This window comes from Magnolia sinica, chromosome 13 (assembly GCF_029962835.1).
Source record: "Magnolia sinica isolate HGM2019 chromosome 13, MsV1, whole genome shotgun sequence".
Lineage (NCBI taxonomy): Eukaryota > Viridiplantae > Streptophyta > Magnoliopsida > Magnoliales > Magnoliaceae > Magnolia > Magnolia sinica.
Genome location: NC_080585.1, coordinates 7,019,846 through 7,042,442, shown reverse-complemented (window position 1 = coordinate 7,042,442; position 22,597 = coordinate 7,019,846). Strand labels below are relative to the sequence as shown.

The following is a 22,597-nucleotide window of genomic DNA, read 5'->3' as shown; positions in this document are numbered from 1 at the left end:
CAGGTTAGATTTCACTTGTGGTAAGTCGTTTCCCCACACTAGAGAAAGGAACCCGGTAGGCTCCCACACCTAATTGCAAAAGAGCTTTGAATTTTTTTATTTTTTTTTTATTTTTTTGTAATACACAAACACTCACACCCACACACACCACATCAATCACTCAACCCATGTTAAAACTCACATAACCGAGAATATATATATATATATATATATATATATATATATATATATATATATATATATATATATATATATATATATATATATATATGGTACTATGCGCTCGACCACATAGTACCTTTTCATGAGGTCGAGATTCATTGGGGCCACACAGCTCAACCTCATGGGAACTTCCCATGAGGTCGAGTTGTCTAGGCCGCTCCGAGATGTGTGTCGAACATCTACCCCATCACTCAGATGCACCATTCCATGGTGGCCATGGGCTTAAAAATCAATTCAATCCATGACTTGGGTGGGCCACTCCACATATAATAGTTGGGATGGATTACCCTCCAATTAAAACATTCATAATCATTTATTGGGCCCACCGAGTGTGGTTCACAAATCCAGCCCATTCATTATGTATGTCCCACTTAGAAGAGGGGTCAGACCAAGTTTCAGCCGCATCCAAAACTCAAGTGGGCCCCACCAAGTGCTTTTATATGTTTTAGGCATGTCTTCAAATAGTTCTCTATATGGTACGGTCCACCTCCTATACAATTGATTTTTGAGGTAACCCATAGCCTAAAGGGGACCCATCAAATGCGTGTTGATGTCCGACACACACCACGGTGGGGCCTGGTGGGGCCCATACAACACGACCTCGTGGGAAGTTTCCCATAAGGTCGACCTATATATATATATATATATATATATAGAGAGAGAGAGAGAGAGAGAGAGAGAGAGAGAGAGAGAGAGAGAGAGAGAGAGAGAGAGGAATGCTTACTTGCACACCTTACGGAAGTACCCATGCACACCTTTGCACACGTCTTAGGCAGCACCCATGCAAACCTTTGCACACATGTCTTAGGCACATAATCCGAAGGGTCCATATAATGCAGCGTTCCTTGAAACCTCAAAAGCCCAACTTTCAGCCTAATGCAAAACTCTGGTTGGCCATGGTAAAAGGAAACAGTTTTCTCCTTTGATTTGCATTTCTCTTTGTTATGGCCCACTACAGTTTTGGATCAGACTGAAAATTGGGCCATAGAATTTCAAAGGGTATATATATATACACTCGCCTAACATGACATGTACACAGGCACTCAGAATTTACGTGGCATACTTAAAATTAGATTGTGGGATTAGACTGCCACCAAGTGACGCCAAGTCCCAGTGCCAAAATTAGATTGGTTGAATAATCGGAGCCTCTGATTTGTGGACACTTTTTTGTTGAATTTGGGACCATGGATATACTACATTTTTAACCTTCCAATAACAGTCCACCAATCTGATGATCAGATTATCAAAATAAGCAGTTTTGGGTTTACAATACTATAATTTGGACAGTTTAATTTGACTTACCTGTATGCAAGAGGGGAATAGTTGCTACACAGGCAATTTAAGATTGTGTACGCAGCATACATTTAATCAAAGTAAACAGTCCAGGTTTGAGCTACTTTACATAGGTCGTTGTCCAAAAATCAGATCTGATGAACAATCTTAATCTTTGATTAGTTAAAGACCCTTGCCTGTTTACCAATCGACTAGGTAAATTGACCAAAGTAGTGCAAATTATAGTTTCTTATCCATCTAGAGTGGGGATTGCCATTTGGACGGTTTGGACCATTTATTTGAGTTAATGCATGGCACGTTAACAGTTTCCTAGCACCTACGTATCAACCATCACACTCTGCAAGAGCACCATTGTTTTTATTTCTAAGCACCTTACTTGTAAGGTGGAAAATGGTCGGGGCCAGAGTATGTTGGGGCGCAGTTCACGTGATATCAACACGGATCCAGCCAACCCAGCTCTTAAGATAAGGACTTGGGCAGGCCAGGAGGGTCTGGTCCATCGATGAACTACCCAGCAAAACTTGACGCAATGAGTATGGTTGGGTTCAGGTCAGATCATGGTTAGGCCAAAAATTCTGATCCAAGCCCAACCCATGGCGTAACTAACCAAGGATCCAAACCAACCCACTTGAACTTCATTGAACTCAAGCACAAACCAACCCATTTGGGTCAGGCACCACCCAACCCAAGCCAGAAATCCTAACGAGTGAATCCAGAAGGCAAATGCTTAATATACTAACATTTTGTTTTGGATTCCAAGAATTAAAACTCTATACAAATATTTCCCTTTGGTTCCAGGTCGAATCAGGCTATCTCGCCAGCCCATTAATAATCTCTATAGGCAGGTCAAGCGAAACGGGGTTCAACCTGCCCCAAACCCATTTACTTAAACGGGCCTTATTTTCTTGCCCAAGCCCACCCTCTAGGTGGTCAGATCCAGCTCAAAAGCAGGTTGGACCAGACAAGCGAGTTAGGACGGGGTTGCAGGTTAGGTCTGCTCGTGGGGTAGCGTAGGCAGATGCACGGCTATGGTTCCTTAGTCCCAATATCCTCTGATCACACGTCCCACTTGCAACAATTGCAAATCCATCCTGAGAAGAACCGGAATATTTTGGAGCTCTCTTCAGTACACAACATGCCAACGTATCAATCGAGGCGTCCCATCTGCTAGAGAGTATCATGAACGGATTATGTTTCAAGAATCGTAGCCCTCGGACAATCCTTCCATCAATTTTTATCAGTTCCCCGATCTGGATTACGAAAGACACTGACCCAACCCAGCCTACGATCATACATTCTACTTGTATAACGGAGCATCTACAACCCTTCGCAGGGAAAATTATGCAAATGATCAATCACCCGGCCATGTATACTGCGAAGAGATGGTCCCTAGAGTAGTTTCCAGTGAAAAGCAGCCTGTGATCAAAGAGAAATTATAATGAACCTCGAGCTTGAATTTGTACCAGTGATGATGATGGATTCATCATCCAGACTGTTGGTCTGATGGCCCCACCGCGGATGGATGACTCCCCCAAAGCCATTCTGGTTGAATGATGCTTCCATCACCAGCCAACAACAGTATTTGATGGAAAAATGATCCAATATAAGCTGGCTAGAAGCTCCCAATCTAGGGCCTTCGGGGGCCTTATCCATCCCCACTGCAGGCCGCGAGATCAACAGTCCATCACCAATCTGTGGACCCCATTCTTCCACATCAGGCTCCAGGACAACATTCGTGTCCTCCCATCCAGGTTCTTGCACTTCCTCTGCAATCAAAGAACTTGAACCAATAGAACAACATCCCCTATTCAACATATAATGAAATATTCCCAATACAAGATGAGTCGTAAATTTTACATCAAACTCCCAATGATGGTTAATCCAGAGCCTTTTCAATCAATGGACCGCATCTTGGTTGGCCAAATCCTGAGAAACGCAAATCAAGTGACATCAACTTTCTAGTCAAAGAGCTTTTCCACGGAAACCATTGATAGTATGGTTACAAACATCCCACTGTGATCTTATGGCTACATCTCAACCAAAGCGGTGGAACAAGCACTGAATGGCACAGGCAGCAGAAATGGGCTGGGCGATTTACAATCAGTCATTCAAATATCTTCTTTTACATATAAATTCTAAATAGCATGTAAGCAGGCCACGCCATTAATCTATCCACTGAGGTGTACTTGGAGAATAAAAGAAAATGCGGCCACTGCAAAGGAGATGCACAGTAACAGTATCTGCTTGCAAACCATCATTAATATTTGATGATGAACAACATATGTTAGCAGGGGCTCGTATATGGAAGAGAAAAGTCCTCACAAGGGCTTTCTTCCTTTAATGCTTCACTGCTTTTTAGGGAGAAAAAAAAAAAAAAAAAATTATAAAATAAGAGAAACTTGTTGCCGTACCCTGTAAACCAAGCTGCAATTCTTCTGTAGATGCAAAATATATTTTTCTCATGACCGAAGATCTTGAGCCAAACATATACATCTGATGCCCTGAAAAAGAGTCCTTGATCTAATAGGCAGACTTATTAGTCAGCTCGCCTTGCCATTTTGCCACAGACGACTGATGTATGCAGCCACCCCACATCTTTCCTGTACACAGCTAACAATTAGATATGGATACCATGCCCAGTGCCAATATTTATATTATTAAAAAAAAAAAAAATCAATGAATTTATAGCTTTAGCAAGGTGAGTCAACAATACAAGCAAAATGAGTTTTCCTTACATCTAGGGAGTTCTGCTCTCTAAAACCACATGCAGCCTCTCCATGCACACCTCCACATGCAGCACCAGTGCCAACCTGTAAAGTGTGTGGAACATCTGTTTGGTGTGGACTGCAAAGTGGCTCCCACCATGAAGATGACCATATTCAGTGTAAATAATATCACTAAATGTCCATATTCAATATATGTACCCAGCCAGCCTGATGAGTGGGCCAGCTTGAGTTTCGTATATGATCATTTCACAACATGCAGCATTCTGATGTCCACCCACTTTCCAGTTTGGCACACGTGCTGCGTCTGATGTATGGATTACTGATTAGCAAGCCCTGTGTTCACAAACTGTATTGAGAGATGGAATCATAAAACAGAAGCACCAATCACACATGGAGATTACTGATTCTCTATCCCGCGTGTCTTGTATGCCTAGCACTTGTCATTTCGCTTATCTATAATCAGTTTGGGTGGAAATCTTGAGGACTGTTCAAAGGATCTTTCAGGAGGGGGGTACGAGAACTAAGCCATTCCCGGTGGTTTTAGCCCATTCAGATGAAGCAGAGATGTCGAAGAAGCCTTCAGCCGATGATCAGAACTACTTTCAGAGGATCAACAATCCATATTGGAAGAAAAGGATGCCAAGGATATCCAACCAGGAGCAGAGAGTTTATCCCTCTTGCTTGGTGCTCAGATGACCACCATGAGGTCAGCAGAGATCTTGTGGAAGGAGAGGAACTTTTGAGTTACGCTTTAGTCTTCCAGAGGCCTGGCGGGCCAGGATGGAGGTGTTTCTGCGGAATCATCATCTCCTGCAGGGATCCGACGTTGGGGGTCGTGAACTTTCAGCTCGAGACAGAAAATGGACAAAAGATTCTTTAGGACGGGTGGGAGAATGGTGGGAGTTACATTTGGGGAATCACACGACGACATTAGAGCTGCAATGCAGTTTGTAGCGGCTAGGGGAGGCAACACCTTCAGGTTCAGTCTTTTGATGAGACCCAGAAGATCTCCTAAAGGCCGGCAGGAACTATGAAATCTAGAATCATCCATCAATTATGATTCCAACAGTAGACCATCTGTGTCAACTAGGGGCATTGGGGGGAAGAAGGTTGCTCAATGAAGTTTCTATCCTAAAACATTAGGGGGCTGGGTTGGCTGCCAATCCAGGAGGTATAGCGCAAGGCTTAGGTTCAGGTTGTTTCTTTTCAGGAAACAAAGTTAGAATCCTGCTATGGCTGGCTGCTTGATTCGCTGTGGGGGGCAAAGCAAAAAAGACTGGATTGCTTTGGACACCATTGGCTCAGCAGGGGGCATAGTTGTCACTTGGAGCAAGTTGAGATGGGTCAAGGTGGACTCTTGGGTGGAAACCTTCTCCATCTCTGTTCTTCTGAGAGATAGTGTGCTTCAGGGTTTCAGTGGATTTTTCCGTCAGTTTATGGTCCATATCGGGCCTCCAGTAGACCGCTGTTATGGGACAAGCTTGACTCAGTTCAGGCAAGGTGCTGCATCCCTGGTGTGTGGGGGGGTGACTTCAATGTCACTCGGCTCTCCTTTGAAAGGCTAAAGAGTAGCAAGATCACTGCCAGCATGAGGGGCTTCTCCAGTTGGGTGCAGAGATGGTCAATTTACCATTGGAATGAGCTATGTATACCTAGCCAAATGGGCAAAAGATCCGGGCAATGTCTCACATTGACAGGTTTCTGGTTTCAGTCGGATGGGTGGAAAAGTTTCCTATTTCTAAGCAGATTGGTCTTCCCAGATCGGTGTCTGAACACAAGCCCATCTTGCTGGACACAGAGGAAGAAAACTGGGGCCCAAGACCATTTCATTTCGAGTTGTCATGGCTAGAAGTGGAGGGATTCCATGAGCTAGTCAGCAACCAGTGGACTTCCTTCGAAGTGGGAGGTTTTGCAGGGTTTGTCCTTGGCCTAAAAACTAAAATTGCTGAAATGGAGATTAAATGTTTGGAACAAGGAAGCCTTCGGCAGCAGGGAAGAGGATTACAGTATGATTCTATCGGAAATTCATAACCTGGATATGAAAGAAGAGGGAGGCTTTATGTCAGATGATGACAGGAAGAGAAGACCATATCTAGCTCTAGAATATGCGAAGAGGGACGATGGAAGAGAGGGCGTCAAAGATCCCGCACGACTTAGCTCTAAGAAGGGGACAAGAACACTAAGTTCTTTCCACAATGTGGCAAGTGCGAGACCAAGAAACAGCCGCATTGGGAGTCTTGTGGTTAATGGGAGACGTGGTTTACAAAGGTCATATTTACAGCCCAATTGTGCAATTTCATGAGCAGTTGCTGAATAAAGAAAATTGGGTAAGAGCGTTATTGGATGCTTTGGATTTTCCTAGGTTATCGGAAACCCAAGCCTTAGCTTTGGAAAGCCTGGTTTTGGAAGAGGAAGTGAAAATGGCTGTTTTTGCACTTGGTAGGGATAAGGCCCTGGGTCCCGACAGATTTCCTATGGCCTTTTTCCAAATCTTTGGGAACAAGGTGAAGGTAGATGTGGTTGCTTTTGTGTCGGAATTTTTCGAAAGGGGAAGGTTTATCTAAGGAATTGGGAGCCTCCTTCATCGCACTTATCCCCAAGATTGAAGGAGCAGAAAATCTTAAAGACTTCAGGCCCATTAGTCTTTTGAGGAGTGCATATAAAATACTCGCTAAGATCCTCGCTACTAGATTCCAAGGAGTGCTTGCATCTATCATTTCAGAAAATCAAAGTGCTTTGGTGGTGAAGAGACAGATTTTAGACTATGCCTTGCTAGCCCAAGAATGTATTGATTCTAAGTTTAAAGAAGGCAAAGCCGGGGTGGTGTGCAAGCTTGATATTGAGAAGGCTTATGATCATGTCAACTAGGGCTTTCTCGATTACATGTTAGGTCGTTTCGGTTGCGGTCGGAAATGGAGACTTTGGATACAAGAATGTGCAGGTTCAACCTATTTCTCGATTTTTATTAACGGCTCCCTTAAAGGTTTCTTCAAGGCTTACAGAGGTTTGCGTCAGGGTGACCCCTTATCCCCTTTTTTGTTTGTGGTGGTTGCCAAGGCTTTCAGTAAAATGCTTTTGAGAGGGTAGGAAGCGGGTTTAATCCAAGGATACAAAGTAGCAGCACTGGATCCAATGATCACTCACCTTCAATTTGTGGATGATATAATACTCTTTTGTGAGGCGAGGTAATGGTAGACGACTTGCAGAAAATCATTACTTGCTTTGAGGCGGTTTCGGGTTTGAAGGTGAATTCTTCCAAGTGTGAGCTGCTAGGAGTTCATTTGTCTAAGGAGGAGGCGAGCTATTTTGTAGGGATCTTCGGTTACGGGGGTGGGATCTTTCCTGACCTATTATCTTGGCCTTCCTCTATACATAGGAAAATTGGCTAGACACCTATGGGACCCAGTTGTTCAAAGAATTGAAAGAAAGTTATCCTCCTAGAGAAGTTGTCGTCTTTCATTGGGTAACCGCTTAACATTAATAAAAAGCAGCCTTTTCCAATATGCCTTTATATTTCATGTCGCTTTTTAGGTGTCCCAAATTTTTGATGGCTAAACTTGAGAAGCTTAGATGCGACTTCATATGAAGGGACAAGGAGGAGAGTAAAAAATTCCACCTCCTTAAGTGGGAGGAGGTATGCAAGCTTTTATTAGAAGGGGGGGTTGTGGGTACTGGATCACATGAATCAAGCTCTTTTGAAGAAGTGGTTGTGGAGGTTCCTTGCGGAAATTAATAGATTGTGGAGGGAAGTATCAGAGTCTAATTACAGTTTTGGGCCAGGAGGATGGTGGATCAAATAATCCTTGGGGTATAAAGCTTCGAGGGTGTAGAAAGCGATCCTTTTAACGACTCCTAAGTTCAAAGAAGGTGTCCAAGCCTAGTCCTGCTAGCCCCGAATAAAAATATCTCCATTGCTAATTACTTATTTCTCTCAGGTGAAGGGTACATTTGGGCGGCCCCTTGCCAAAAGGATCTAACGGATGACAAAGTGGAGGCATTTATAAGCCTTCTAGAGAGGTTGTAAAATGTCTTTATTGACAAGTCGTCTGAAGATTCCTTGGTTTGAAAAGGCCATACTCATAGCTTCGGAAGATATCTGGTTCAGTGACTTCAGTCTTTTCATGGACTCCTCGCCCTGTCCCCCTCCTCCCACAACTTTCGCTTTTGGAAGTATAGAGCCCCTCCCAAGGTGGCTGCTTTTGTGTGGTTAGTAGGTCGGAATAGAGTGTTAACGGTGGATAATCTCTGCAAGAAAGGCTTGGTGCACCCAATATTTGCTTGTTGTGTATGAGGGATGCCAAACTGGTGAACCATCTCTTCCTTCATTGCTTCTTCACAAGAAAGGTGTGGGATTTCTTCCTCAACAACTTCAACTTTTCTTGGGTTATGCCAGCTTCCATCTCTTCCTCCTTGGCTTCTTGGGATGAAGATGGTGTAGGGAAAGAAGCAAAAGTTATGCCGGCTTCCATCTCTTCCTTCTTGGCTTCTTGGGATGAAGACAGTCTAGGGAAAGAAGGGAAGGTGGAGTGGACGTCATCGATGATGGCTATCCTTTGGGCCCTTTGGGGAGAAAGAAATAGGTGATGCTTTGAAAATAGAATGGAAACAGAAGATCGGGTAATCCTAAAGGTGGTTTCATGGGCTATCGAATGGGCTTCCAGGTTTAAGGATTTGGAAGCCTATGTCCTCATTGCCCTTTTAGGGTTGTTATTTTCTTCCATGTTCTTGTATTCTTTTTCTTAATAAATTTATCACCTTTCCAAAAAAAAAAAATGTCAGATTTTCTATATGGACCATCCTTAAAAATCGATCTTTGAAATGATCCTTGGGAAATGTTACCACTAGTTCCATTTCATCTTCTTATAATCCATAAGCTAAATGTAACTTCAAACTATTCAACAATCATTTGGAATTATAAAACAGGAGCATCAATCATAACGTGCGTTTTCTTTATCTAAAGAAAAATATTCTGTTAGATGTTCTACATGGACCATCCTGATCAATCATCTATCTTTCAAGTGACCCCAATTAGGGAATGTTATTGTTACCTGTAGTTCCATTTCATCTTCTTATGATCCATAAGATAAAAGCAGCCTCAGACTATTTAACAATCATTTCCCCCTGTAATTCAGATTGAAGTGAATTGCAAATTTTTCCATGATTTTTGTCAAATATTACTCTAGGATGGATCAAGAACTGTTCTCTCTCTCTCTCCACGAGATTGGAAGAAAATATTGATCATATCCATCGTAAAATTCTGAGAAAATGCAGGTTTGCATTTCTTCCAAAAGAAATTATAGCGTCAAAACAGGACTACTAGAGCAGGTCATGATTCAACCCACACTCTGCTTTCAAGCATTGATAAACAGTACTGAGAGGGAGTGGAATATCCTACCAAATTTGTATGGCTGAAAATGCCTGCTCTTACAACCATCCTAGATCTTTGGCTACGTGGCCAGAAACTCTATCTCATCAGAGCTCTCCTCATAGATTGCATAAGTGGTATTGTGACCATCTTCGTTGCCACTACCCTGATCACTAGTATAGCTACTCTCAGATGAACTCATGAACGATGACCCATCAGATGTCTGACTACTTAGCTGCAACTGTAAGCTGGCATCACTGTTTACTTCGCTATCAATTATATGTTCGACCTCGACAAAGCTGCAATGTGTATCCAAACAAGCAGTTAGCAATACAACCCAAATAAATTTGCTATGCTTGTCCTTAGGAATCATAATGAATGGAAAAAATAATAGAATAGAACAACCTCCCCTCTTTAGGAAAATCAGCAAGCAAACAGATCTCAGGCCTTTCTTCCTGGACACGAGATAGAGGGATATTACTGCAAGATGGGCACAAAAGATTATTGGCCAGGAAGAAAAGTAGATGGATAAATTCAAGGAGATCAATTAGGAGCCCCTCCCTCCCTCACTCCCTCTCTGAAAAATAGTTATATTCTCTGAATTACCTTGGTGTGTAACATCTGTCATACCAATCTTCGTCTGAAGCTAGACCTTCCCTGTTAGATATGTCCTATTTGATTGCCAGAATTGAAGGACAGAGTTCAAGATAATATTCATCTGACAGAATGACATGAGCATCTAAGTATTTTGCAACAAGATAATGACAGTTTTACTTATGCTTACAATATATCTAAGGAATTTGAAATCTCCTGCAAGAACTGATGATAAAAACCGTGCAACTTCCACCTGCATGACAAGGCACATGCTTCATATATGCTCAGACAAAGTGAGTGTGTGCTTATAAATGGATAGATAGGCGTGCAGAGAGAGAGAGAGAGAGAGAGAGAGAGAGAGAGAGAGAGATACTACTGACTTCTTTGAGATGCATGCAGTCGCGTAAAATTAAAAACTCTAGAAATTGTCCATTTGTTCCACTGCCAAGGTTCCTAAGCAAACAAAACTGTGAAACAGTGCATGCCAGAAAGAACAATTTGGAAAAGTTGAGATGCATATAGAATCGCAAGAAATCCAAAAAGTCAAGAGTTCTATGAAGATATGCAAACCTTAGAAAGATGCCAGTAACTGAGTAAGATGTTGAAAAATCAACAAATTTCAGCTTGCGAAATCCCTACAAAGAAAGACTTATAAATTTTTTTATATTTAAAAAAAAAAAAGGCTCCAGGAAAGCCCCATTCAGACAACTCCTACGAGACACTAAATTCCAACCTACATTGGGACAAGCAAATAAGACCAAGCCAGACTGCCTAAGTATAATGAAACATGTAACAAGATGAAGAGAATTAACGGTGAAATAGCAAAATAAACAAGAGAATCAAACAAAAAATGTATACAGTAACTTTTGTATGCCAACTTTGCGGATCAGGATTTCTGTGTGCTATTTTCACAATATTTATGACAATATCTGGACTTGGCAGAAACAAAAACAAACGCAAAAGCAAGAAGCACCTGCTTGGCCAGAATTTGTTCCCCAAACAAGATTTTCCTGGTCAATTTAACTCGGAGCCTGAAAGCTTTCAACGCTGAGGTTTAGAACTGTACCTTAACGAGTGTACGGACTTTATGATCCTGAAGCTTAAACCCTCTGAGGGCCAAGGAAGTTACATTGGGGCACCGATTTACCAGATCAGCACAAGTTGGGGACTTCAAACTATCATCTCTGCCTGATAATGAAAGGTTATATAATGAACAGAAAATTTACAGATTGTGACAGAAGGGGGGAAAAAAAAAAGCATACCTGTTTTGGAAGACTCAAAGAACAAACGCTCTATCAAGTGACAGTTTGTGCTCACAGACTCCAGTGTGTGCCTGAGTTCAACATGTCTGTTCACAGAACCTGAGTAAGGGTCTATCATCTGGCCCCATATGTTTCCCAGTGAGAAATGCAACAGGTATAATGAGTTCAACTGACAAACAAAAATACAGGTGTGTGTGTGTGTGCGCGCGCGTGTCGTACACATACAAGCTTGTGTGCAGATGTGTGTATGTGTGCATGACCGTATGCATACTCCTAAGCATTAAGTTTTCTCAACTTCATTACAGAGAGACATATTTTAACCACAAATTAAGATAATAATGCCCCTCACTATGAAAAGTCAAATAAGCAAGAATAGTTAAAGATTTTCCATGAAATTCAAGAGGTTCATGGTAACAAACAGTAGAGGCCATTTCATCCAAATCTGATCAAGCGGGGGCTTTTTTTAAATCAAGATGATATCGTTTGTAATTAACCGACGATGTGATGCGTGAAAAGGATGCCTAACCAAATATTCCCACTTTATCATTATTTATGGATATGTAAGTCAACATTTGAGGGAAGGCTTTACAATCAAGAGGTCTAAAAAATCGCAAAAGCAAGACATTATCTGGAATGCAACTTTTGTATTGATGTGAGCAAGGAATTGAAAAACAGATATGTATCAGCCGTATCAGCCAATATGTAAAGGAAACAGTCATCCCTGATGTGCAATACTGGGGCGACTCGTTTCATTATGAAAAAGTGGGCCTTCTCGACACCATTACAAGGCCGATAAGCAGTTACATGCCAAAATGGTCATAAAAAGGTGCATTTAGAAGAAGGGGAGAAAAAAAAATCATTTCAATTTCTCTCTTTTTCCACGAAAGAAGCTTAGCAACTAGTTTTAAACTAGATCTAGGCCCATTTTGAGGATCAAAGACAAATTTTGAGAAGGATTCAAAGAATCGAAGCTGCGCTGACCAATTTGGGAGGTATCAAAAGGGGTAAACCATCACTTTTTCATATATATTTTTTTTGTCTTCTTTTTGTTTCATTTAAATGTAACGTGCTTCAATCCACCAAATCATGCTTGAATTGTGTTTAATTAGGGTCTATTTGGTCGACTTTCAGCAGCTTAGGCAGACACCGGCCAACAGACAACATTCTTACCAAAGAACGGTCGGTTACACCATCAAAGACGTGCGTGTGTGTGCAAAGATATTTGGGGACCCTTTTTTCTTTTTTTCTTTTTTGATTTTTACCAGTAATTTTGAAATTCTTTCCCAAAAAAAGGCTGTACAAGGTCGTATCGGATGATACAGCCAGTACCGTATCAGATGGCCAATACCTTACATAATACCTTGGATGTGAGGCTTTAGTAAAAATGGATGGGCAGGAGATTCCTCATAGTGATTTATTTTGTTATCTTGGCACCATCATGCAAAACAATGGAGAGATCGGGAAGGATGTTTCCAATAGAATTAGAGTTAAATGAATGAAGTGGAGATGTCCTCTTAAACCCAAGGTGTTACAAGAGAACAACTTGAGTTTTAAAGGCAGTTACAAATTTATCTAGAAATTAAATAAACATCCACATCGACAAAGTCTGAGCAGCAATGGGAAGCATGAGTGGCAAGCAGGCAGGGTTGCAACATAAGCTGGCAGTTGCAACCACAGATGCAAATTCAAATGTTGATGATGGTAAACTTCAAGCAACAAATACCAGAGACGGAAGATTGATGCTAGTGACAAACACCTTCAGATCGATGATTAATGGCAACAGATTTCGGACATGAGAATAGGCAACCAAATCTTTCAGATCAGCAACATTGTACAGCAATGCAGCGGCAGAGACAGGCGATGGGTTCTGGCAGACAGGGCCCCATGCATGCTGAGATGGTGTTTGGTGATGCTATGGCAGGCTGCAGTAATAATGGATGGGTGCTACAACTGCAGGTGACGAAGAAGAGGAACAACAATGCTAATGGCATTGAACAGGGTGGTGTTCGAGGTCTTTGCAGATGTAGTAAATAGAGATGGGTTCAAATCGGGCTCTAAATCGTAGATGGGGATGGTGCTTCCCAGAGCTAAATCCAATGGTGGTTCCCATATCTGAAACAACAATGATGGCTGCCGGATGTTTGGTGCTGAGTGGTTGCAGACAGCTGTTAATGGTGATGGGTGTTGAGTTGCAACAGTGAGGTGCGGGCACTGAAGCAGATCTAGATCAGATGCAACGCTCCGACGGGGATCAAGTAGATATTGGGTCATTTGCATTTGCAACATATGGATACAGATCGAATCAGGTGCAGTGGATCAAAAGCCATGATTCGTGACAGATGGTTGGATGGGAAAGATAAATCAGAAGTGTAGCTCTGATACCATGTAAACTAAAAGGAGCTACATTGTGTAATGCCCGGATGACTATGTTAGGAATAACTATAGTTGCACAATGCATCAAGTGAAGCAGCAACAGATTTGGGTGTGGGAGCAAGGAAGTATCTATTTCAAAATGTTAGCAAGTATAAATGGCTGGGGAGCGGAAGCGCGATTCGAGGCGGGAGCGGCATACGGGTAAAAGGATCATGCAACTAAGGGAATAACCTCACATATGTATAGAAGAATGTATCTATAAGATAAACATAAATCTATCTAATCTATTTATCTTCCTAGTTCCTAATTTAAATGTGTACAATACAATTTATGTATAACTCTACAATATCTTGTAATATCTCATCCCCTAACACCAGGACAACCAACATCTGTGCAGAGTCTACAGATGTGAAGGCTTTTTCAATGACTGAAGATAAGGCCTAAGGATTTTTTGGCTAAAGATAACTCATCATATGCCAAATAGCCAAGAGAAGGCCATGATTATGACCATGATGACAATGACATTTTGTCAACATTTTTCAACCGTAATGTCCCATTGGGCCAAAAAGAGGATCCCATTGCATCGTGGGGCCTGCTATGACACGAGTGGCATCCAAACAGTACAAAATCATGCCTAAAGCCTCTATCACATGGTGCAGTCACCAAAATTTTGGAATAGCCTAATTTCTTGTCAGTCCCTTCGTCCAGGTGGGAGTAGGATGCACATGATTAACGGGCTGGTGCCATGTCAACATCATGGTGGCCCCAAACACAAGTGTACATCACATACACCAAAAAGATGCAATATAGTACATATACGAATTCATAATGTAAAATATATGAAATAATAAGTGTTATTGTTATAGATCCCACATGCATAGTATTATATGTGCTGCAAGTGTGAAGAATCAGGAAGCCATCTCCTTCATTGCAGTTTTGCGCAAAGAGGTCTGGGCCATTGTGCTTTCCAAGTTTAGCATAATGTGGCTGTTTCCTTATGCAGTTCAGGAAATGATTGAATGGTAGTCTAGTGCTTGCGCCCAAGTTGATAGGCTGATTTTGAATATGGTGGATTACACAGGATGTGGTTTATTTGGCTCGAAAGGAACAATAGTCTACAATGGTAAAGCCCAGAATTTTCTCTACCTAGTTGAGCAGATTTTAAGTGTTCATCATCTCCAGGGCTAAGGCAGACAAATGACTTTTGGGGCTGTTTTCCTCAATGTTTCAAGCATGCTGGACCTGCTGGGATGATTTTCTCAACTCAAACTATCATCCTCCTAAGTGTGCGGAATGTACGAAAAGTCCTCCAAGGTTTGTAAAGATCAATTTTGATGGCTGTTCATCGGGAAATCCCAGACCCTCTGATTTTTTTATTTATTTATTTTTTATTTTTTAGTATGAGTTGCAAATCGCATAGTTCTCCACATCCATTGGAATCAGAGATTTGAAATTTGCTGAAGCAACGGCCCTCCTTCACACGCATAGAATCGTTGTTAACCCAAACCTACACCTGGTTTTTCTCCTCAAGGGGACTCCTCTAATGCCGTCTTATGGCTAGAGGAAAATCATATCATTAGAGGGTAGCTTATCTTGTTGAGGAAGAGTTGGCCTTTGTGTTGGGTGGATGTTCTCCTTTATCTCAAATTCCAAGAGACGCTAATTCCAACATTGATCATCTTGCAAAAGGCAGGTTCATCCGGATATGATTTTCTATTCCAAGATAACAGACAAATTCAGTAGTTGGCATCAGTTTTTTGCAGCACCTTGCTACTTGTAATTTTTCATATTTTTTGCTCCTGTCTGGGTTCCGTATTTAGTCCCATCTTGCTGTTTTCTTCTCTCATTCGCAGCTAGTTCGTTTAGAGAGAAAACCCTGGCCAGCTATGGAAAATAAAATGAATTCTTTCGATGAGATAGTTTCCACTAGTTTCAGAAACCAAAAAATAAGAGGATATCGATTTCCTTTTCAGAAGTATTCCTCAAAAGGTGAGTAAAACCATTTCTCCACAAAACCTGTTAAATCGAATTCCTCAGTTGATAAGAAAATGATATGGACCTCTAACGTGACATTTATAGTTGTCATTATTTTCCTTAGTTTAGATAGATTTATCCATTCAAAATGGCAAAACAAACAACAGGAACAGAAAAGGAAATACATTCCCATAGAAATTCATGTTGTTAAACAAACATTGGAAAAGGAAAAGAAATTCCTTCCTTTTCCCTTACCTTTCCCTGTTTTGAGGATTCCATGGGGGTTATCTATTTCCATGTTTTGGTTTCACCCCATCCAAACAGGCCCTAGTAAATTCTTTTGTTATCCATCAACATAACATGCATAATATTACATCATTTGCATGCTACGTTTCAGTTTCACCCTAACCAAACAGGCCCTAGTAAAGTCTTTGGTTACCCATCAAAATAACATGCAGAATATTATGTTATATGCATGCTATTGCATAAATCAAAGAATAAATCTCTATAATCCAATTACTAAATATAAATTACATCATAATCAACAATAAGGGCATAGAACAAAAAAATCGGGTTGGTAAAAATAGCAATCGAAATTGCAGATGATCCATAAATCGGACCATGCGGTTTGGAAAGGAAAACATAGGGTGGGTGGCAATTTAGGTGCCATTGATACATATCAAAAAATGAAGAAAAACACTGATTTGCAGGTCAATATTTTTGTGGAAATCATTTTATATAAGCATTCACAAATGCATTGTAATTGGTGACATCTGCCCAGAAACATGCATTCATGGATGTACATATTTAGGCACGCATGTAGACTTTCCATGTGTTAATGATATGCAGATGCAAAAAGGCATGCACCTAATATGCTTCTTAACTCATAAGAATTAAAAGTTTGGTCAAGTAAATAGGCCTCCAAAACTCGCAGAGAAGGCCTCATCCTGCCTGGGGAATATGATTGATACAAAATCAATGCTAGAGAGACTTACAGGCCAACAACTTCAAGATCAAGGAGAGATGGACAGGCAGATAATGCTGTGCAAAGTGCTGCATTGTCCATTCTATCAATATTGTAGAGGTGCAACTTCCTCAAAAGAGCCCTTCAAACATATGAAAAGGAAATATTCAGAACAGGACTTGTTTATCATTATAAGATGTAATGTACTAGTTAATCGAACATACCCAGCAGCACCACCGTCTGTACTTAAAGACAGTAAACATGACCTTGTCAAAACACATGACTCCTTCCCTTGCCTAGTTCTCTTGTCATGCCATGAGAAAACTGGTGTATCTACAGGAATATTGATGGAGTAAGCTGGTCGAGAAGTTCCAGTTGATACCGTAGAACCAGGCAATATCCCAAGCTTGAGTGACCTGAGTGCAGAAATCAATTTAAGAGGTATGAATCATTTAAAAGACAAAGCAAAGGTCATTCATACAGTAAAAGAAGATCTCTACAAGAAAATCCTTTGCAATACAGTTTGCAAGAAAAAAACACACTACTGCCTCCTGGTGAATAAGATTGGACATCAAGATAGAGGATCAAGATTGATAGAAAATATATCAAGGACCAATCACAACAGAGAACTTTACTGTTTCAGTCTTTTCCATACTACCTAAGTCTACGATGGCATGGCTTGCAAGAACATAACTTGTGTAGCATAGTCTATAAACATAACCAAAACATGTTTGAGACATGCTTTTCTCCCTGTGCAAAATGGTGAAGTAGAACAAGTTTCATCCAAGTACCCTAAAAACTTCAATAGCAACAAGATATACAGTGCCTTTCTTGGATAAGAGACGGAGAAGAAAGACATCTTTAATGTAGAAAGGAAAACCGAAAGCAAGAGTAATGATAACAAAGTTGGAACAATGTAGCTACATGAGAAGAAAAAATCACTTCAAATTATTCAATTCTTGAGTATCTGGAAAATGTTCAAGCTATTTCTCAACCGTTGTAACGTAAAATCTCCTTAGTTATGCTTTTTAGTTGTGCAAAGGTCAACCATTGAGTAAAAACAATCGTTGAGTAAAAACATTCTCCAAAAAAAGATAAAAACATAGAGATCTCTTTAAGATCACAGTCTTGATTGGACTTCTCTAATGGCTCTTTTTTTTGTTCAGAATCATTGTTGGCATGGTTACTTCAATGCACTTCACCACCCGATAGGAAATCTTCCAGTTTGCTTCATTCTATACAATCATACTGTTTTTCTTACATATCCTCATATTTGGGTATGTATTCATAGTCTGATGAGGTTGTGTGTAGCTTGCTTTAAGCTTCTCCCAGATTCTGTTCATATTGCATAATGGAATCAATTTGATGACTTGCAATCACCAAGGTGGTGCAGGAATACACCATTGGCTTAGGGCATTTCACTTATTTTCTACCAAACCCACTGAATTGTGAAAGATAACTTTATAGTTATTTGTAATTTACCAAAACCAGGGCCTGAAAAGAGTCAGCTCATCCAGTATTTTCTCAAAGACATACTTCCTACAAACAAATGTTTCCTCGAGTTGATGATTGCAGAATCCAAGCACTCACTGTCCTAGAGAAGACTTGCAGCAGGAACCACCAATTTAGTTAACAATAGACAACCATGTTCTTGAAAGTGAGTGAGTGAGTGAGTGTGTGTGTGTGTGTGTGTGTGTGTGTGTGTGAGAGAGAGAGAGAGAGATATGGGACATACTAAAAAATCATTCATTGAGAAAAATCAGTATTGTTACAAGTAGCTTTCCTGAATCTTAAAAAGAGCAGTGAGGGCATGATAAGTTTATGATTTTAACACCCAGCTTAGTATCTTATTTTATATATTCTTATCTAAATTATCATATAGAATGTATTGATAGCAAATCAAGTACAAGAAAGTAACGAAGACCTGATTACCAGTTTAAAATTATTTTTTTAAAAAAAAAAAAACGTGGTGAATATATTATTCATTGCAAGAGCCTCCATAAAGAAATATGCCCATCAAACTGGATACATGAAGGAACTTACAGTAGATTTTTCCCCGCTCGTTGGATCATCATGGTCACGACTGTGTTATTAACCTTTGGAACTATAGATGTTAAGTCAATGTTGGCATAGCACAATGGATCCATCGCACACTTGTTGAACATAGAGCAAGTAGCAGCAGTGTGGCAAAGGCTTTGTGTATCAAGTGCCGAGAACACCTACAAATCACCAAAAACCATTGTACAAGTTTAGCAAATATCCTAAGGGACCAACCGCAACGATCAAATGCAATGATGATGCATGATCCTAGGGAATACACACTCATTAACATTTTGATGTCTCACGCTGTTTGGAAAATTGGCACCAAATTGTCATTATGCTCATTCTTTCAGTGCAAGAAATGAGTTTAATATCCATTTGCGCCAGTGGCCAATATGCCCAATGGGAATTTCAGAATTCCCAAACCAGTGTTTTAAATAGTTACACTATGTAGCATGTAGTTTACACTAAGTAGCTCATGAAAATAGCTTAAGTCACATGTAGTTTATGCTACATGCTAATTTACATACGCTACACACTACATAGCTTACAATACACTATTTTTCACTAAAACAAAACTCAATTCATGTTTTCAACAATTTGTTACATTTTCCTATTTTTCAATAAAAATTAATTTATCTTTTTAGCGATCTTAGAACAATTAATAAAAGTAACAGTATTAAACCAATTCTATTGCTTTTTCTTTATCGTTATGGTTAATCTTTGCCCTATTTTTCTTATTATTTTATATCGTGTTTAGTTGCATCAGATATCATGAAATTTCATTGCTACTCAATCTAATTTGGTGAAAAATATCATGAAATTTCATGATAATTGATGCAACCAGGCGCAATTTAATTTAAAATGTAGAATTGGCATGTAGCTTATGCCACACGCTATGTAGCTTATGCCACACGCTTCAAAAGATCAAACGCTACACTACACGCTAGACGCTATTTAAAACATTGTCCAAAACAAACCCTAACTTGTAACATTGTTCAAGCGGACAATCAAGATTGCACGTGTTGGTTCTCTCCATAGTCCATGCTTTCTTTCTTTTTTTAGGGGTAACCAAAAAGTTCATTAGAATAGGAAAAGGTGGATACAACAAGGCATCATCCCGAATAACACAAAGGTGAAGAGACCTCCCAAGATCCCAGAATTGATCAAAAGGCTTATCCTCAAACAGCTTGAGCAATCTAGCCCACTCAACGACAAGTTGTTAGCTTTTTAAAGACTACACATGGCAGGGATGACTTACTATGAAAACCCTGTGGTTACACTAAAGTCATATAGACAACAAAGATACAAGAAAATAAGCCTCTGCAGATAATGCCTCCTTTTGCATTTCTTCCCACATCCATGCCACGCCTGAAACAATTCCCAAATTGAGCACAGCATGACCCATTCCACCTCAAAAACTTGAACAAGTTCCACCAATCTCTAGCATGAAGGGACAAACATGAATAGATCCACCAATTCAGAATCCCTTAGGCATAAAATACACCCATTTGTGATAATAAAATTCCTACTCATCTTGTTCCTACCAACTAGCCAAGCAAAAGCTAGGACATAGGGTGGCCGACTGTAACTCCATATGTGATGGATAGGATTCAAAATCCTTGAAGATGGGAGAATAGAAGTGGCTAGGTAGAAAGACTTAACCAAGAAGTGGCCTGAATTTTCAATATTCCCCATCTGTCCCAACTCCCTAAGGAGACTCCACATCCGCGAAGCACTTCCATCAAGCCCACAAAATCACCAAGCTCCTCATCTGTCAGGTTTCTTGAAAAATGAAGCACCCAAACCACGTCATGACCCACCTTTTCTGCACATTGGCAAATATGAGCGTCTAGCCGAGCAGCAATTCCGAAGAGTCTAGCACAAGTAGCACAAAGGAGCATATCCCTATTCCCCACACCCCCTGCAACGCCAGAACTGAATCTGAGAGTCTTCCCCATGCATGAAGGAAATCTCCCTACGAGTGAAGGTACCCACTTCAAGCACGGCTTTCCAGCAACATGAAGCTCGACACTGAGCAACCTCCCTCTCCATACTCTGCAATTGCTTTCATTTCAAATTCCAACTCAAGCGAAAGTAATCACAAATTAAAGCTGGTAATTCACACTAAATAAAGTAGTAGAAACCCAAGCTTTCAACAATTCACTCTGCTGCTACTCAGTTATTGCAATTTACGTCATTTGTACACCGCAACACAGCCATAAATCTCATCAGTTTCTATGAATTTCAGTCATTTTCCCATGCAAGAATCTCTCAATTCACCCAAAAAAAAAAAACTGCAATGATTAGATCCTTTCTCTAACATTAACAACTTAAACTGCTCAAATTCCCTACTACTAATCACATTTTCAATCAAAATCCGGACCAAAACCATAAAATCAACAAATAGATCAGAAATAGAACTGAAAATTCAAACAGAAAGCGAAATTTTCTGAAATCAAACTCACTTTGACGGTGATATCCGGCGGAAGCGGCCACGATATTGAATTGTGCAACGAAGCACGTCTCCTCCACGATTTCTTTGCCGATTCCTGAAGGACCGATCCCAGTCGGAGCGCGCTGTCGATGAGACTGTTCTTCTCCGAATCGCAAGCCCTAGATTCAAGAAGTCGCTCCAGGGAGAGGTCGAGAGAGGAGTCCGAAAAGCCTAGGAAGATTTCGAGGAGCCGGTCCATCTCGTCGGATCTTGAAACCCGAGCTGGGGTATCGGGAGAAATATAGTTAACGGAGCAGGGTCGTTTTGGGAAGACGGTATCCATTATCTTGCGGTGGAAAGAAATGGCTGGGCGAGAGAAAAGGGGAAGGAAATTGCTCGAGGCAGGGTGGGGACATTTTGAGCGTGCGCACTGCTTTTTCGTGCGACACGTTTGTAGGCGAGGAGAAGACGCTCGCACGTGTGCAAGAGAGGGAATACAGTTGGGAGATTCGTACCCGACCCGCCGACCCTGGGTGCAGCTTCGGTGGATCACTGACTGTGGGGCCCACCTTGATGTGTGAACCTTACATCCACTCTGTTCATGACTTTTGACAGCTCATTTTACGACATGCCTCGGAAAATGAAGTATATTCAAATCTTAAATGGACCACATCACAGGAAAAATTGTTGATTGACTACTCATCGTTAAAAACTTCCTGAGGACCTGTCGTGGGAAAATCTGAGCCTAGAGATATACTCACCGAAACGGGTGTACCCCGACCCCAGTTGAGGAGAGTCCAACCTGGTCAGGTGAGTGAGCTTGCTATAGTAGGTCGGATGGCAGAACAATGTGGGCTGAATCATAGCTCAGTAGTGACCCACCCACGCTGACCTGATCATAACAATTAGAGTACCTGGCTACCAAGTTCTTTTGTAAAGCTTACATGTCACCTTAGACCCAAAAAAAAAAAAATCATTATATACTCCAGCCTCTGACCCTGGCCAAATCCTAGTATGCGAGCAATCGGGCTTGGCCAACCCATGGACTCGAATCCTCCTTAGTAAGGTTCGAGACATGGTGTCGGCTTGGATGGAACGACCTATAATTACGCTCAGGGATTATCTCCGGAATGACTTCCGGCGCACGATCAGAGGGTAACTGCCAACATCAATGCATGCACCACTCATGCCTAATGACAGAAGTCGTGCCAAAAATGACGGACACAACCACCTTAATTAGAAGGTATAAACAGGAGACACGGAATAGGAAGGGGTATGCAAAGTCTCTCATTTGAAACCTATCTACACTACTTAGACCCAGATTCCTAGCCTGACTTTGGCATCGGA

At 41.0% G+C, this 22,597-nt stretch overlaps 1 protein-coding gene across 3 annotated transcripts; it reads right to left on the bottom strand.

The window, feature by feature from the left end:
• Positions 1 to 3,282: 3,282 nt before the first annotated feature.
• On the bottom strand, positions 3,283 to 21,708 carry LOC131222606 (F-box protein SKIP17-like). Of its 3 annotated transcripts, XM_058217745.1 has the most exons (14): positions 21,282 to 21,708; positions 18,817 to 18,992; positions 16,998 to 17,189; positions 16,805 to 16,915; positions 11,463 to 11,548; positions 11,267 to 11,388; positions 10,771 to 10,835; positions 10,581 to 10,653; positions 10,391 to 10,453; positions 10,213 to 10,277; positions 10,012 to 10,086; positions 9,637 to 9,905; positions 3,927 to 4,115; positions 3,283 to 3,441 (listed from the first exon to the last, which is right to left on the bottom strand). In XM_058217745.1, exons 1-12 carry the CDS (start codon positions 21,591 to 21,593, stop codon positions 9,689 to 9,691), a joined length of 1,557 nt encoding a protein of 518 aa, XP_058073728.1. In that variant the 5' UTR covers positions 21,594 to 21,708; the 3' UTR covers positions 3,283 to 3,441; positions 3,927 to 4,115; positions 9,637 to 9,688. The 3 variants fall into 3 exon arrangements, with proteins under 3 accessions (XP_058073728.1, XP_058073727.1, XP_058073729.1); XM_058217744.1 differs by lacking the exon at positions 3,283 to 3,441 and having other exon boundaries at positions 3,471 to 4,115; XM_058217746.1 differs by lacking the exons at positions 3,283 to 3,441; positions 21,282 to 21,708 and adding an exon at positions 20,479 to 20,606 and having other exon boundaries at positions 3,471 to 4,115.
• Positions 21,709 to 22,597: the final 889 nt, after the last annotated feature.

Excerpts from the sequence above, each read along its gene's own strand:
- LOC131222606 (XM_058217745.1), bottom strand. The coding sequence starts at position 21,593 with ATGGATACCGTCTTCCCAAAACGACCCTGCTCCGTTAACTATATTTCT. Across the intron at positions 16,916-16,997 it reads ACAGACGGTGGTGCTGCTGG|GGCTCTTTTGAGGAAGTTGC; the intron begins GTATGTTCGATT and ends ATATGTTTGAAG. Across the intron at positions 10,654-10,770 it reads GTTACTGGCATCTTTCTAAG|GAACCTTGGCAGTGGAACAA; the intron begins GTTTGCATATCT and ends TTGTTTGCTTAG.